This window comes from Panthera pardus, unplaced genomic scaffold (assembly GCF_024362965.1).
Source record: "Panthera pardus isolate Hobbes unplaced genomic scaffold, ASM2436296v1 HiC_scaffold_7, whole genome shotgun sequence".
Taxonomy (NCBI): domain Eukaryota; kingdom Metazoa; phylum Chordata; class Mammalia; order Carnivora; family Felidae; genus Panthera; species Panthera pardus.
In genome coordinates, this window is record NW_026527002.1 from 67,490,716 (window position 1) to 67,507,610 (window position 16,895).

General features: G+C 46.9%; 1 protein-coding gene across 3 annotated transcripts in view; it reads left to right on the plus strand.

Moving 5' to 3' along the window:
* Positions 1-16,221, plus strand: part of NSMCE2 (NSE2 (MMS21) homolog, SMC5-SMC6 complex SUMO ligase) — a 215,157-nt gene extending 198,936 nt beyond the window's left edge. For all 3 annotated transcript variants that reach the window (XM_019459870.2, XM_019459871.2, XM_019459872.2), the window contains 3 exons: positions 7,496-7,596; positions 7,992-8,098; positions 15,857-16,221. In XM_019459870.2, coding sequence (XP_019315415.1) covers positions 7,496-7,596; positions 7,992-8,098; positions 15,857-15,974 — 326 coding nt within the window. In that variant the 3' untranslated portion in view covers positions 15,975-16,221. The remainder of the gene's footprint in view (positions 1-7,495; positions 7,597-7,991; positions 8,099-15,856) is intronic.
* The last annotated feature ends 674 nt before the right edge of the window (positions 16,222-16,895 follow it).

Genomic DNA, 16,895 nt, shown 5'->3' on the forward strand with positions numbered 1-16,895 from the left:
AACCTCATCCTCTAAGAAGTACTAAATGCAAGTACAGAGTCTGGGGAAGTTTTCGGTGTTTATTGGCTTGGAATGGATACTGTATGACCAGATCTTGACTGATTGGTTTTTGTTCCATCCGTAGAAGGCACCGGGTTCTGTTATTTTAAAACCTTCATATTTTGACAATACTTAAATAAATGGAGGCAAATGACTCCATGATGTCAGCTGAGGACAAAGGGTATGTCTGAAACAACAATAGACAATTAACAGGCGTGTGGTAACGTGAAAGGGTCCATCTTGCTAAACGTGAGCTCGTTTGGGGGTGCCTGGCTGGCTCATCAGAGGAGCATGAGACTCTTGATCTCGGGTCCTGAGTTTGAGCCCCACGTTGGGTGTAGAGATTACTTGAATTGAAAAAAATAAATAGGGACGCCTGGGTGGCTCCGTCAGTTAAGCATCAGACTTCGGCTCAGGTCGTGATCTCGCGGTCCGTGGGTTCGAGCCCCACATCAGGCTCTGTGCTGACCTCTCAGAGCCTGGAGCCTGCTTGGGATGCTGTCTCCCTCTCTCTCTGCCCCTCCCCCGCTCACACTCTGTGCGTGTGTCTCTCTCTCAAAAATAAGCATTAAAAAAATAATAAATAAATATTTTTTTTAAATGTCAGCTCGTTTGGAAGAAATAATCCGAAACTCTTCGCTCAGTTTACTTTCAGGGTCTTGGGAGAGTGTGTCGAAAGAGCCGTGGAAGTGAAAGCAGGCAGCAAATTGAAGATGTTGATAGTGCTGTGTCAGCTAACAACAAGTGGGCTCATTTAGACCTCACTCCGCCCTGGGGCATGGAAGGGCTTGTCCCATTTAGAATCCTGGGTTGGACAGTCTTCTTGTTTCTCTTTGGGTGATTCCATAGCACATCATTTTTATATTTAATTGAGCATATATGTGGGCACACACCCCCTCCATGCTAACTCTGTGGGAATTCTGAGTAACAATATGAACAATCATAACAGCGTTTATTGATCACCTGCTATTTGCCAGACACCATTCTAAGAACCTTTCATAGATTAACTCATTTATTCCTCATACAGCTCCATGAAGTAGATATGATTATTAGCTCCATTTGACAGCTGAGGGGATTGAAGCAAAGAAAGATAAAGTAACTTGCCCAAGAGCACCCAGCCGATAAAGTGATGGAACCAGGATTCGAACCCAGGAAGGCTGTCTCCAGAGCCCATGTACCTAATTATAGTAGTTCCCTCTTGTTAAAACACCTCCCTAAAGAACCTGGCTCAGTCAGAACTTCTTTTCATTATTATTATTTTAAAAACGTTTGTAATGTTTTATTTACTTCTGAGAAAGAGAGAGTGAGCAGGGGACGGGCAGAGAGGTGGCGGGGGACAGGATCCAAAGCAGGCTCTGCACTGACAGCAGCGAGCCCGACACAGGGCTCAAACTCACGAACTGTGAGATCGTGACCTGAGCTGAAGTTCGCCACTCAACCGACTGAGCCACCCAGGCGCCCCTGGTCGTCACTTTCTCCTTGAGGTTCATCTTGGTTCCTCACCCCACCTTCAGAGATACTTTGCATACTTTGCAAAAACACATTTATTATTTCACATTTGTTATCATTACGTTCATTGCACAGATGGCTAAGTATTTGTAACCTTCTCCCCTAGCAGGCCCGATCTTCATACTCTTTGTATCTACGCCTGGCATCTGGGTGGTCTTTGGCAAAGAGCGGGTGTTCCATAAACGGGACTTGTGTGGAGTTGGCTTGACTGGGACACACAGTGCTTGTCCTCAAGGAGCTTTCAGTGTACCTGGAAAAGAATTTCCATCTGTGGGAAACAACTGAATAATGAAGAAGTTTAAGCTAAGGATACGGCACAGGCAACAGGTGTTCTCGGATTTCAAAGAAGGGATCAGTTGGATTGACGGCTTCTCCGGCTACATGGAATCTACATGAGTCGACAGATCATAGCTGAGAAAAGGAAGAACACTAATCAGAATGTTGACCTGAGGTGGCTGTGAATGAAACGCTCCTATTTAAGGGAGAGCAGAGTCGCACCAGCAAATATGCATAATCCTCACAGACCGCTTTGCACTCTGTCTCTATCGTCCCATGTGACTGAGCCCCCGGAGGGCAAGGACTTTTTTTGCCAATGGCAGGGATAGTAGCTGGCACATAGCAGTAAAAGTATGATAAGTTAACGTTTATTGGATCCTTATTACATTCTAGCCAGTGCCCTGATCGAATGGTACTAGCTCAATCTCTGCTTATTGAAAATTCGTTTGTTGACTTTTGCCATCCTGTGAAGGTTAATGACATCTAGGGAATCTTTAATTCTGTAGGCCCTCTCTGGACATGATCTTAATTCTGCAAAAGCTGCACAACACACAGCAGAGTCTGAGCCCGCACCAGAGACTAGTGGAGACTGGGAATCGGCTTGTTCGGCAGCAGGCTGGCCCAGCATTCAGGACGGGCCGCCGGTCTCTGGAAGAAAGAGATACAGTGGTGGACAACCAACAGCACAGTGGAGCGGACCTCAAAACGATACACGTGCCCTTAATTCCAAGCCAAAGGGACTGAGCCCGCTGACCTGCTTCTTTTCCTACTTAAGAGTCTAAGATATGTTCACAGGTGGGGCCGCTGGTAGACCCAGCCGTAGGTTACTTGGTAGGAGAAACAAGGCAGGCATTGGCATAAACACATACTGCAGAAACTATGCAGTTGGAAACTCTGTAACTAGATAGCCGTAGCGTTTCGGACTGCAACTCCGTGTTCTTTTACACATTAGGGAGGCCCCCACATCTCCCCTGTACCAGCTCAGCCCGTCCAAATACGCTGTCTGGAATAGCAAGCAAAAGAAATCTGGACGGTGCAATAATCATTTCGAGCAGACAGTAAATATTTGCGAAGTATTTTCTTCAGATGCTGCTAACTTGCAAGAGAAAAGTACTTTTAGAAAAATGTTCAGGCTTAATTGAAAAAGCACACAGTAATCAACTTTTTTTTCCCAGCTGGCATAAAACTGTCTTACTGGTAGCCAAATTTGGGATGCCTGAAGACAGACAAATGACTAATACCAGGGCTGTGTGTGGCCAGGACCAAATGTATTTTCTTACCACAAGACCATGTCTGGACTCTCCTTTATAATTACCACACGGCCTACTATAATTGTAAAACTTATATTTACTTCCTGCATTTGACATGTAATTCAGGGTCCCAGGCCGCACCCTGAGCCAGAGTGAAGTCCTCTCTGTTACTTGCTTAAAAGCTGTAAAACCATTATTGTGTGAGGATGTGTGTGTGTGTGTGTGTGTGTGTGTGTGTGTGTGTTACCATGTATGTTAAATACATGAAGTACATCCTTATGAAAAATATGCCCACTCTTGCCTTGTCAGATGAAGCACTTTACTAATCAGACGTTTATTGAACACCTACTCCTCCATGCCAAGGACACTTAGACTCTAGGAAACATGAGTGAACAAGACAACAAAGTCCCCGCTTTCCTGGAAGAGAACGGGGGAGGGGGAGAGGGACATACCAGAAAGCAGTACTTTGCGGATACGTGCAGTGCATAGTCACGACCATGTCATGTGACAGAGCACGCTTGGGTGGCCTCTTTTAGCTCGGGACATTAGAGAAGGCCTCTCCAGAGAGATAACATTTAAATTGACATTTTAAAATGACAAGAAGGAGTAGGAAAAGCAAAGATCAGGAGAAGGAACATTCCAGTCAGGTTAGTGTATAGACCCAAAGATGGGAAAGAGTGTGGCATGTTCCAGAAACAGAGAAAAGACCAGTGTGAGTCAAGCGTGGTGGGTGAGAGGGAGACGGGTCAGGGAGGTTGGCTGTGAGCGCCACTCATAAGAAGCGTGCACGGGAGCATTGCGACCCTGGTCAAGGCGGAGATTCTAGGCAGGAGGCTACGGCAGAGGTCTGGGCGGGAGGCCATGGTGGTTTGGACCGGGGTGTAGTAGAAATCGAGAGAAGGGGCTAGATTTAGATTTAGGGAGTGGAGTTTAGAACCAATCAACAGAACTTGCCAATGGTTCAGATGTGAGGAACGAAGGAAAATGAGTCAGTAAGAATAATACCGGTAGTATCTAGAAGGATGATGGCTGACTGGGGCAGGCCGAAGACAGGGCTGCTTAGCTCCTCACTCCCCGTCAGAACTAACCATGAACCCACATCTAGGGGTTCAACAGTGTGCCCTCCCTACCCCCTAACTTTACATCACTAGGGAATATTCATAGACTTTTGGAATTCCTCGATTGTTGACTTAATTACTACCTCAAGCATTTCCACGGCTTCTCTTTCCTTTTCATGTTCATTTTATGACATCCGAAGAAGTCACATTCGAGTTACTACCTCATACCTGGACACATCCCTGCTGGGTACTCTGTCAAAAGTGTTAGGGGCGCCTGGGTAGCTCAGTTGATTAAGCATCCGACTCTTGATTTCGGCTCAGGTCATGATCTCACAGTTTGTGAGTTTGAGCCCTATGTCAGGCTCTGCATAAAAAATAAAAAAAAATTAAAAAAATGTTTTTTTTAAGTTTTATCTTTGGATCCGCGAAATTAGTGTGACTGATATTTATTGCCAGATGTGACCTTTTGTTAGCACATTGTAGATCCCGACATTAATATCACTTTCTATAAATAAAGATTTCGGGTGAGGAAATGTTCTATCTCAAGAGAAGTTTAGCTCTTGAGAATCTTTCTCTTTTTAGACTCTCAGGCCGTGGGCTATTACTCACCGCATGGCATTCTTCCTCAGTCTTACTTTTGTTACCTTCTTTCGTGATCACGGATGTTGATAGCCCACCTACAGTTTCTGAGTTCCCCACTCAGCCTTCCTTAGTGGTCGGCATTGCATTTGAGTTGTGCTTTCTTGCTTCCTCTACCTTTTGAAATTTAAAAATAGAAAATAGAAAACAAACCCACAGTCTTTCACATTGGCTGAATTCTGTTATTCATCTCACAGATTTTCTGATGAATTCCACAGTATAACATATACGGTCAGAAATCCGTTGTCAGTTCGGAATGAGCCCTGTAAGAAATGGACAAAGGGGGACCTTAATTTTGACTACCCAGCACATAATCAGAAATTGGCAGTAGCTGCCCACAGGAGGAGGCTTTGGAGAGTGAATTAAAGAGACAGAATGTTCTTAGCTCTGCTTCTAGACTTTTCTTCTTACTTCTCCAACTTTCCTGAGCCATTGTGAGCAATCACTGGGTTGAGAAAGGACTCCTCTAGGAGTCTAACTCCTGCTCCGTGAATACCAGCAGGTCCTGGGAGACCCAAAAACCCTTCATTGGCCCCATCCCACATCACAGCAAACATACGAAAGTAGGGCAGCCTCCACATTAAATATAATTTTATTGCTGACAAAATTTTTAAAAAAGATTTTCATGGTTTTGCTTTGGAAATAGGGTGGTTACAAGTGGCTTATTATTGTCTATTTATCAGAAATTATTTTAGCATACTTGGGAATTATGAAGTTAAAACCTAAATCCAGCCTGCATATTGCTTCCAAATGAAATATTTTTGATTGCCAAGTCAGCAATTAACGAAGTTAACCTAACATTACATTTTGTAGACCTTTGTCATTTATTAATTCAGCTTTGTAGTTAGCCTGTTGTGAAGCCAACAAATAGTTTTCAAGGTCTCAGACATTTTTACAGCCCTTGAAAAGTTAGAAGGCCCCGGGCTCCATACGGTTAAAAATGCTCTGCCCGGGAAGTCCTAAGCTCTGAGGTCTCCACTCTTGCCTTCCTCAAGGAATGAGAGCTGCTTTCAGGGACATTTCTCTAGGAAAGTGCAAGCTGGCATACAAATAACAGTAGTCTCCTAAAACAAGGTGAAACCCCTACAAAAAAAAAAAACAAAAAACAGTAACTGGAGGCAGAATCCCTGAGTGGCAGCCATTAGTTCACTGGGTGACCTTGAACAAGCACTCTGTGGCCCTTTTCCTGCCCCCAGTAGTACTTTTCTGGACAGACACGCCATCTGGCAGAGGTAGGAGGCTAGGGCCATCAGTTCTAGGAACTGAACGACGTGCAGGACCATCCTAACCTGAGACAAGGGTTTCCCTCACACCGTGAAAACAAAGCAATTTTCAATGTCGGTGTTATTTTGCCAGAGTGAAGAAGGAAGGGAAGGAAGAAGAGAGTAAGGACAGGAAAGGGAGCAGGGGTATGGGGGGCAGGGGAGGAGGAAGGAAGGCACCATCAACACTTGTGTTTAAAGAGCTATTGATCTTTGATGTTTGTGCAAAATGACGTCTCCCTTCTCCAGAAAGAAAAGCTTTCACACGAGAGACTTAGTCTCATTATCCTGTTCAGAAGCCATCCAACATCTCAGTGAGGGGCAAGCGTGACGAAATGAACAGAACATAGATTTCAGAATCAAATAAGCTATCCAAAGGCAGCCCTACCAGGCATGTGTTCAGCAGTTCTCAAAGTGTGGGCCAGGGACCCCTAGGGTTCTCTGAGAGCTTTCTGGGTACCCATGAGGTCAAAACTGTCTTCATAATAATACTAAGATGTCACTTGTCTTTTTCACTATCTTTCCATAAGTGTATTTTTCCAGAGGCTGCACAACGTGATATCACGACAGACTAGATGCATACACACATATCAAAGGCTAACTATCTTGTCTTAAGCCAAACAGTAAAGATATTTTCAAAAATGTAAAAACAATGCCACCTTTTATCTCTAACCCTTTTTTTGTTGTTCTGGAAAATGTAATGACTTAAGTTGTGTTTGTTTAAGTAATCTCTACACCCAACGTGAGGCTCGAACTTATGACCCCAAAATCAAGAGTCACATGCTCCCCCCCGACTGAGCCAGCCAGCCGCCCCTGGAGTTGCTTTTTGTTTTAATGAATTAATAAATGCATATTTTTTAAACCCTCAGTCTTAATATCTACTATGGCAAATATTGATAACTATAACCCCAAAGAAATTTTGGGGGGTCCTCGATAATTTCTAAAAGTATAAAAGTGTTCTAAGACCAAAAGGTTTGAGAACCCCTGAGCTACCTAGCAGTAGTAACCATTTATTATTGAGTGTCTCCTTGTGCCAGGGGCTGTGCAAAGCATACTACATTCTTCGCCTCTTTTAATCTTTTCACCAGAGCCATAAAGTAAAGGCTTTCAAAAAAGATCTTGCCAGCCCAAGGTCCCTCAGCTGGAAGTGCAAGAGATAACCAGGTCCTTTTGACTCCAAAGCCACACTCTTGATTACTGGACAGTACTCCCTCAGAAATTAATTCTCTCATTTTGAAAAAGCTATTTCACTGCTCTCAATCTGTTTCCTGATCAAACATGGGCAGAATCCTACCTACCCTGCAGGATTCTTTCAAGAGCCAAAGAGTTAACGTGCATCCAAGTGCCCAGCAAGGTTCCCAGCAGACACTGGGAAACAGTTAACCTCCTTCCTTCCGTTCCTTCCTGTCCTTGGCACACTGTTACACCAACGAGGCTCAGCGACTTCCCTTTTTCCCTCTAGATGGTCTTCAAGCCGACAGAGAGGTTGATGGAACAGAAGGAGTTGATGAAGATATGATTGTGACCCAGAGCCAGACCAACTTCATCTGCCCCATTACACAGGTACCGTCTCCTCCTCCTTCCCAGAAAGACAAAGAGGCAAAAGACTCCTGTTTGCTTTCTAACTTGATCTTACATCCAGGGTAAGGAGGGACGAAAGGGGAGTGATGAGGTCCAAGAGGATAGGTCCAAGACTTTTCAGGCAACCATGCCCTGAGGGATCAAGGAAGAAATTCTTGACCCATAGGCCAACTGACATCGGAGCCATGCACGGTCTCCCTGCCTTTTCCTCTGTGGCCATCTGCCCTAACAATTATCTAAAGCCATGAGATGGGGAGCTTAAACATAGGAAGCCCCAAGATGAGGAAAAAACAGTGCCAAATAATTCGGTGACTTGGAGAAGTTACTGGAAGTGGCTCATTATCATTCCTAAAAGCTGAATGTCTCCTTGATTGCAGGTGGAAATGAAGAAACCGGTGAAAAATAAAGTGTGTGGCCACACCTATGAAGAGGAAGCCATTGTTCGCATGATTGAGTCCAAGCACAGGCGGAAGAAAAAGGCCTGGTGAGTCGATGTAGGAAGGGAAGTGAGCCTTCCCAGTGGTGGTCAGTCAGAGGTGGTATGCTCACGCTAGAGGAAAAGATACTTAAATGTTCCCCCCGCTAAAGCCCGTTCACCTCCCTCAGAGTATAAACATGGAAGCTGGCTTTCTGGAAAAACAATACATGACGGAAAAATTAGTAGTCTGTTCAGGAAGAAGCTAAAGAAATTTCAGCCACACCTTCGAAACAGGAGAGAAAGGACTCGGGTGGAATGTTCATCATTAAATAATAGGAATTTTTATGAAATGGTGCTATAGCCTGAAAAAAAAAACAAAGGAGAACTCTGATACTAAAAGATTTCTTTTTCCCATTCCGTGTATACTCACCCAAGAAAGAATGGCAGTTTTGGGGGGGGGGGGGTTTGTTTGTTTGTTTGTTTTGCATCCTGCAGTACAGGTAATTTGTTTAAAATGTTCTGAGATAAGATTTGTATCCAGAGGTCTGAGCAAGATTTAATTGTCAGGGAAAACCTTTCGCATCTTTAATTACTTAAATAGCTTCCCAAAAGGTTCAAGTGAATTTTGGGGTCACTTCCATGAGAACTTTTTTCTTAATTGGAATGTTGGGAGAATCTTCCTCTTACACCTGTTTTATATATATATTTCTACCCCCCACCTGCCCATTCCTACCCCTCTGGCGCTCAACCTGGGAGGACCATGGCTGTGTTCCTGTGACAGTATGGAATCCTGAGTTGGCCCAACTAGCTATAATTCAGTTTGGCATTTCTTGTGCTCTTATCACAGGTTTGTCCTAGGAATGGAATTGCAGGTGTGACCAGGTCTCAGTGGACTTTTGATAACAGTCACTTTGAAGTGTAGCTCCCTTCTCCATCACCCAGAAATTTGCTGGTCCAGACCCAGAATTGGAATTCCCCACCACTCCTCCTGTGGGTGTGGACTCAGAGATAGGGTATTTGAGACTGTACATAATCTTGATGGTCACTAAGTCAAGTCATTTACCCTATTTACTCTAGAAGAATGGCCTACCGGTTGCAAAATTGAGAGCATTCGAGTACATTTTTGAGTCCCAGTCGAGACGTTGTATTTCCCTAGTCAACCTTCCAGATTCCCTGTGAATATAATTTCCTTTTGCTTCTGAACGTCTGAGCCTTCCCTTTCTGCTGACTTTTTTTTCTGTGTTCGTTCTCGGAAAAACAAACTGTTAGTTTGTTAAAATGACAATTGCTAAGAACAGATATTCCCAGATAGTCCCATTTCACAGCTCGTCTGTCTTGAAGTTTGTGATCTTCGCCCCAAGTCAGATGCGGGAAGGGCGGGCACTGATAGCAACGTGCGTTTCTCATGAGCCTCTGGACTGGGATAGTGACTACAAGACCCAGATCTTCTTAATTACCTATTTGACTTTCTAGCATCCTTTGGCTTTTTTTTTTCTTTCGAGGTATACGTGCTATCTGAGCACTTGAGTAACATTTGTCATTTAGAAAAGTTTCTTTTTTCTGTCATACCTCTCTATAACTTAGGGCAAATTCTGCAGATCCTCATAGCTTAATAATAACAGTTAAATCCAAGTGGAAGGAATGCGGGAGAGTTACAGAGAAGGTACTGTTTTGACTGGGCCTTGAAAAAATGAGAAGGATTTCAGTTTTGTGTTTTAATTTATTTTTGAGAGAGAGAGTGTGAGCAGGGGAGGGGCAGAGAGAGGGTGGGGACAGAGGATCCAAAGCAGGCCCAGCGCAGGGCTCGAACTGTGAGGTCGTGAGCTGAGCCAAAGTCAGACGCTCAACCGACTGAGCCACCCGAGCGCCTCAAAGGAGAAGGACGTCGGACAGTGGTGAAGAGTCCTTCTAGCCAAGAGGCCTGCCCCGTTCAGAGCCTGTTCTCCTTGGTGATCAGAAGGAGCGGTTGTAGTTACTGTATGTTTGAGGGAAAAATAGAAGGATCCCGTGGACAATAACCCTGAGGAGAGTGGTATAAAGATTCCCTTAGAGGCGTCAAAGGTTGGGATTTCATTAGTTTCCTCGTCTATAAACTGGTGCTAATAGTTGTAATGGCCTCACTGGTATGTTTGAAATTTGAGGAAGATCTGTGTGAAGTACTTGAAAGCCCCTGGTCCACGGCAAGACTCGGAAGACACCATCACCGCCAACCGCCATCGTTGTTGCCATTATTCTAGAGGCACGAGACAACATTGCAGGGTTTTGAGGGAATAAGGTGAGTCAAGCTGGAGTTTAGGAAGTCACTCCAGTACAGTTCAAGGGATGGATTTAAAAGGCGTGGGGTAACGATGTCAGTGAGGATGCCTTTGCAGGAGATTAAGTTACGGTGATGGGAGCCTGACTGAGGCAAGAGTCACAGGTATCAGGGAACGAGAATGGGGCCATCGTGGAGGCACAGCTGGCAGGATTTGGCAACTGAGAGTCGAAGGGAGGAAGGAGTGGAGGGTGACTGTCGATTCTAAACCCGGTGTCCAGGGGCGCCTGGGTGGCTCAGTCGGTTGAGCGTCCGACTTCGGCTCAGGTCGTGATCTGGCGGTCTGTGAGCTCGAGCCCCTCGTGGGGCTCTGTGCTGACAGCTCAGAGCCTGGAGCCCGCTTCAGATTCTGTGTCTCCCTCTCTCTCTGCCCCTCCCTCACTCATGCTCTGTCTCTCTCTGTCTCAGAAATAAATAAACATTAAAAAATAAAAAATTAAAAAAAATAAATGAATAAACCCGGTGTCCAGAAGCGGTAGAGGGGGCTGGGGGTCATTAGCCAACTGAGAGGGCGGGAGTGCGGAACACATCTAGGAAGGATTGTGAGAGGCACAGTTGGGGGTCATGCTGACCTTGAAGTCCTAGCAACACAGCCATTTGGAAGTGTCCAGGGGGTGCAGAACACGTGGCGTTTTGGACCAAGGAGAGAGCTCTGAGCTCGAGATGTCGTTGTGAGGTTATTGGTACAGAGGACCCCAACCCCAGAGGGGCAGCTCGGGGCACGTGACAGCTGACTGAGAGCAAGGACAGGACCGTGACCTGGCTCCGGGCAGCGCCAGGCCAGCCCTGCTCTGCCCGCCTCACCCCCCTCAGCACCCGCCTCGGGGCCCCCACATGGACCTTCAGAAAGGTGCTTCCCTCGTTAATGAAAAGACAGCCCGAGGAAGAAGACCCCAGTGAAGCCGTCTGAGACGTAGCCAGGCGAGAGAGGAAGAAGATGGGGGGGCTGCTTATCACGGGAGCAGCAGATCACCACTGCCGGGCCTCTTCATCACCTACTCCAGAGCTTCCTGAGTGAGCATGAAGTAATGTCATTTCCCATGATGCATGTGAGCGTGACGAGCAGTTCTGGGTCCCCTTTGTTTAAAAATGCCTGTGACACATCCAGTTTGAGACATCTCAGTTCTCCCTCCTAGATGGTTCTAGTTACGTCTTGTTAGACTGCAGTTCCAGTCCATTTCCTTACTGGGCGCCGACTGAAGCTTCCTGCCCATGCTTCGGTCTCTGGAAAGACCCCTCTCCACCGGCTCGAGTAGGAATAAAATTGTGGCGACTGTAGCCCTCACGAAATACAGCAGTTAAAACTGTTTCCTGAATAAGTGGGCTGGGTGTGTTCTTACTGACAAAGCCGCCTTGTGAGTCTCATATTAATAACATATTTCCAGTGTTCCACAGTCATTTCTTTTCCTTCTTTGTGAAAGAACAGGAACCGTGTTTAACAAACAGTCACACTGAACAGCATGTAGAATAAAACCAAATTGACTGGGACTGTGTCGTTGAAGGGCCTCTCTCTCTCTCTCCATTGGCCCACGGGGCATTTCGCCTCCCAGGGCCTCAATTTCTTCACCTGCAGAGTAGAAATGACAGTAACGTCTCATGGAATTTTAGGATGAAAGAAGCAGCGGAGAAATTCCAGTCTAGATCTGGACCAGGACATTTCTTGGCAGTGGAGAAGCAAACCACTTAAGAGAAGGCTCCTTTTGAACTACAGAACGCTAAACAAACAGCAGTCAGGTTATAAAGGTCGAGAACGTCCGTGTTATTACTTACCTCACTGCTCGGTGACACATTATTTGAGACTCAGAGGATATAGGACAGAGCTACTCGGCGTGTTTAGGTACGATGGGAATCCATCCCACTCAGACTTCCAGAGATATCCATAGACCTCTTTTAGAGCTGAATTGGACCCTGGAATTCTCGGGACCCAGATCCAAGAGTTCACAAGACTCAGAATCTTGTACCTTTGAGCTGAGACTGAGGCCAGGGGTCCCTGCCGCCTTCTGGGACCCCTGAGACCCGTGCTCTGTTTGTTCAGTAGACACTTGCACGTCTGCCCACTGCTCTGGTGGCGTCTTCTGCCCTCAGTGACCCGAGTTCAGGACCCAGCCTCTCCTTTGAGGCCGGTAGGTCTGACTTCTGCACAGCAATGACGCGAGAACTTGGGATTGCGTATTGCCACACTTGGCTTGCTCACCAGGATGTCCTGGGGATTAATGAACTAATGCTTCTGTAGAGTGTTATTTCTCCAGAGAAGGAGTGCCCTGATTCAGTATCATGTCATTATGGCCTCATCTTACCCTTTGTAGCTAAAAAACTTGTGTTTGTTTATTCGAGATGGGGTGAGAAACAAGGTTCTCCTCCAGGAAGTCTCCCTGAGCCCTCATTCATGCTGGGCGGAATGCCCTCATTCATCCTGGGCGGAATGCCCTCATTCATCCTGCCACAGTACCCCGTGCACCGTGGCCCGCCTGTGGCCCGCCAGCATCGTGGGCTACCTCCTCTCCAGGGGCTTCTTGGGAGCTGAAGCCATGGACGAGGGCAGAAACCGTGTGGCATCCGAGCCAGTTCCATAACCCTCATCATACATTATCCTACTTACCTCTCACGGCGACCCTACGTTCTGTCTCATCTTCATGGAAGAAGAAACTGGGGCACAGGAAGTAAAGCCACTTGCCCAGAGGGTCACAACCAGGAGACTCGAGCCCACGTCTCTTTCACTCTTGAGCCTGTATTTGTATCAAGAGGCCATCAGTTCCCCCTTGGGAGGGCTTTTTGGTTAATGCCTCTGTGCCCAGAGTCGATCCCCTCAGTGACGTCAGAATTCTGTTTGACATAGGTCACCCTGGGCTCCATCCATTGTCCTTCGAGAAGAATGTGCCTGCGGGCTCAGCAATGAGCATGCAGTTGACCCCATCAGACGTTCTCAGAGTCCTCGCACTCCCCCACAGGGCCCCTGATGTCACCAGAAGTCCTCCCCACCTCAGCCTCCCCTTCCCCCTCCACGCTTATTCATCATCTGGCTGTAAGTGCTAGAGATTCGGTTCTAGGAAGTGGGAAGAGACCCAGGCCCACCGTGACAGTATGTGTCCGCCAGTCTGGTCAGTATGAAGCGAGGGTGACCCCGGCACATGTCGTCTGAGTGTGTGGCGAAAGTGTCTATATCCTCATAATCTCAGCTGTTGGCTGTCACGGTTGACGAAACAGTTCACTTTGGGAAACCAGTGTGAGACCTTTCTCAAGTGCCCCCAGTCCTTACTCTAACACAGAGCCAAGTCTCCAGAAGGAGGCATCCCTGGGCAGATCACCCCGGTCCTCTGTCCTGCGAGGGCCTTTTTATAGTCACGTTTTAGCGCACGGACCTGCCCCTGTGGGGCTCATTTCAATATTTTTAAAAATAAATATTGTTAGCAAGCATATTGTCCATTACACTTCTTTGTCCCTTCTTATATAAAGACGCCTTGGTCCAGAAAGCACAAGCCCAGAAGATGTTTCTCCTTCACGTTGAAAAGCTGGGCTTCCTACCACTGGACAAATGAGTTCCCGCAATCAACTTTCTTCACCTTCTGGTTTATGTCTTTCGTCTTGTATTTGTTATTTTCGCTCTTGTCTTGTAGCTGTTATTTTGTGTCTTAATATACCTGTGCTTTTCGGAGAGTTGTCTCAGGCCACTGGGCTGGAGCTCTGCGTGGGCAGGAACCTACATTTGTATTTCACAGTTGGGTGCTTAGAACCTAGCACAGGACGGACCACACAGAAGGTCAAATGCATGCACGAATGTGCAGCAGGTATACAGTAGGTGTACGCAAGAGACCGAGAGATCAGCAAGTTTAAAATGTATGGAAGAGAGGTGCCTGGATGGCTCAGTTGGTTGTGTGTCCAGCTGTTGATTTCGGCTCAGGTCATGATCCCGGATGGTGGGTGGGATTCTCTCTCTCCCTGCCTCTGCCCCTCTACCCCACTCGCTCGCTCGCTCTCTAAAATAAAAAATAAATTTAAAATCAATTTTAAAAAAAGCAAAACGTATCAGAAGTATGATGATCAGGGATGCTAGGCACCGAGTTGCCTTTAGCCCTGGGAAATAGGAATTCTGCCCCCACTTCAGATCTGAGGGAATAGAGGCTCAGAATGCTAGTAGGTGTTGGCCAGATTCAAAACCGGGTCACCCTAAGTCCAGACAGAAGAAACCAGGTGACTTCATGCAGCCCACTGCCCCCAGAGGAGACCACATCTAAACACAGCCATGGCGTCAAGCACCTCCCCCTCCGTGGGTGACTCACGCGCTGATTTCTTCAGCCACAGCTTTTCCCCTGAGTCTCCACCAACCCACGCAGTCTCCCTCCGGGAGGGACTAGTGGGCATTTCGGAGGGAATATATGCCAACCGGGGTCTCCTAGATCCATCCCCATCCCCAGCCTGGTTTTCCAGTTGTTCTCTTTAGAGATAAAGGGCACCGCCAGTTGCCCATGGGGCAGGGGAGGGGGGCAGACTCTGACGAAGCTCAGCCCTTCTTTTCCCTTACACTCTGCCTCTGACCCAACAGCGAGTCCTACAGGTTCTGTGTCCGCTTCTGCCCTGAAGCTGGCCACTGCCACCAGCCTAGGCCACACCGCCCTCTCGCCCGGACTGCCCAGGGCCCTCCTGTTTTCCTGTTTCCACTCTGCTTGTCTTCTACATTAAGCAGCCAGAGCCATGCTTTCTAAACATAAACCAAGTGGCATCCCTCCCCGATCTCAGACTCTCAAATTCTCTTCATATTTCACATAAAATCTAGGGGTGCCTGGTCTGACTTCGGCCCAGGTCACAATCTCACAGTTTGTGGGTTTGAGCCCTGCGTCAGGCTCTGTGCTGACAGCTCGGAGCCTGGAACCTGCTTCCAGGTCTGTGTCTCCTTCTCTCTGCCCCTCCCCCACTTGTACGCGCTCTCTCTCTCTCCCTCCCCCCCCCCTCTTAAAAGTAAACATTTTTTTAAAAACACATAAAAAATAAAATCCAAAGGCCCCCTGACCCTCCGACCTCCTCTCCAAATGCCCTCCCTCTATCCCCTGGTGTTTCAGCCATATTGACCTTGCTTTTTCACTCCAGGCCACCAAGCTGCTGCCTCCTAGGCTCCTGCCTCTGCCTGGGCCACACACAGCACTTGTTCTCGATAAGACCTGCTCAGTGAGGCTTGCCCTGACCCAGCTAGAGAAGCCTCACCCCGCACTCTCCCCTTGACCTTGCTTCCTTTCCTTCAGAGCACTTAACGTGAATAAACGTATAGCCAGCACTCTTTGGTGACTTATCGGTTATCTGTGTCCCCACTGGAAGGTGGGCCCTGCTTGGCCATGGCCTGTGCCCCCAGCACCTGGCCTGGCTCCAGTAGGCACTCGGGGAATAAATGAGTGAGTTTGCATCAGTCCTGATTTCTCAGACATGCTCCTTTGGGGTAAAACGTCTTCACTGAAATACGCGTATGTGAGAGAAGTTCATGCTGAAGGCCTCAAGTTAAGTGATCTTCTTATCCTTTCCAGTTGCCCCAAAATTGGCTGTAGCCACACAGATGTGAGAATGTCAGACCTCATCCAGGATGAAGCACTTAGAAGGGCCATCGAGAGCCACAGCAAGAAGAAAACTCGTCACTCCGAGTAGGACAAACACACCTCCCTACAGGGATGTCTGCAGCCTACCTCCTACCCCAGCCATCTGGAGAGAGCGGTGCTTGTCAGAGCACTTCGACTGGCTGCAAAGTATACTTTGTTGGGGTAAAACTCGAAGGTTTTAAGTGTAATCGGAAGCATTTTTCTATGTCACAACAAAACTTCAAGCATATTATATTGTTTATTTTTGAGTGTCCTATAATTTGAAATAAACCTTTGGTTACCTGCGGCGTGCCCTATCCGTGCACCCCCCGGTGTGTAAACTGTTCCAATGGTGCAGGCATGGTGAGGCCAGGCCTTTCTATTCCTAATATTTCCGACTGTTTTTTTATTACAGTTTTAACTGAACAACGTCTTTCAAAGGATACTGACGGGGAAACGTGTAGAAACATCCCAGGTGCAAGCATTTTCTATCAGCATCATAAATAACAGCCTGAGGTTCTAAAGCAAATTTACTTTGTCTACTGACAGTTCCAAATATGTAAATGCTTTTATTTGTCATTCTGACCAGCCCAGAACGCTCCGGTAACAGGCTTATCAGGGCAATGGTAGTTGATGCCCTTAATGGAAACTTCGCCACAGCCCTCTGAGAGCCTAAAGTATCGTCAGAAGCAACCACATCCTGACGGTCTCTGCCTCGCTCCGTGGCTCTCATGCCCCTGGGCCTTGGGGTTTTCAACCATGAAGTGGAGATGCGAAGCGAAATGTTCTCTGGTGTCCCTTTGGCCCTGAAAGTCTGTGGACTGAGGAGGACCGGCCAGGTCTTTAAATTGAGTATCTTCGGATATACTCGAATTGTGTGAAGAGTGCTAATCTATTAATAATTTCCGTAGCAACCTTTTATCAACCAGTTACACAAGGAAACCAAGAAACGTTAACAATTGCTAACATTTATTGGACACTTACTGTGTTC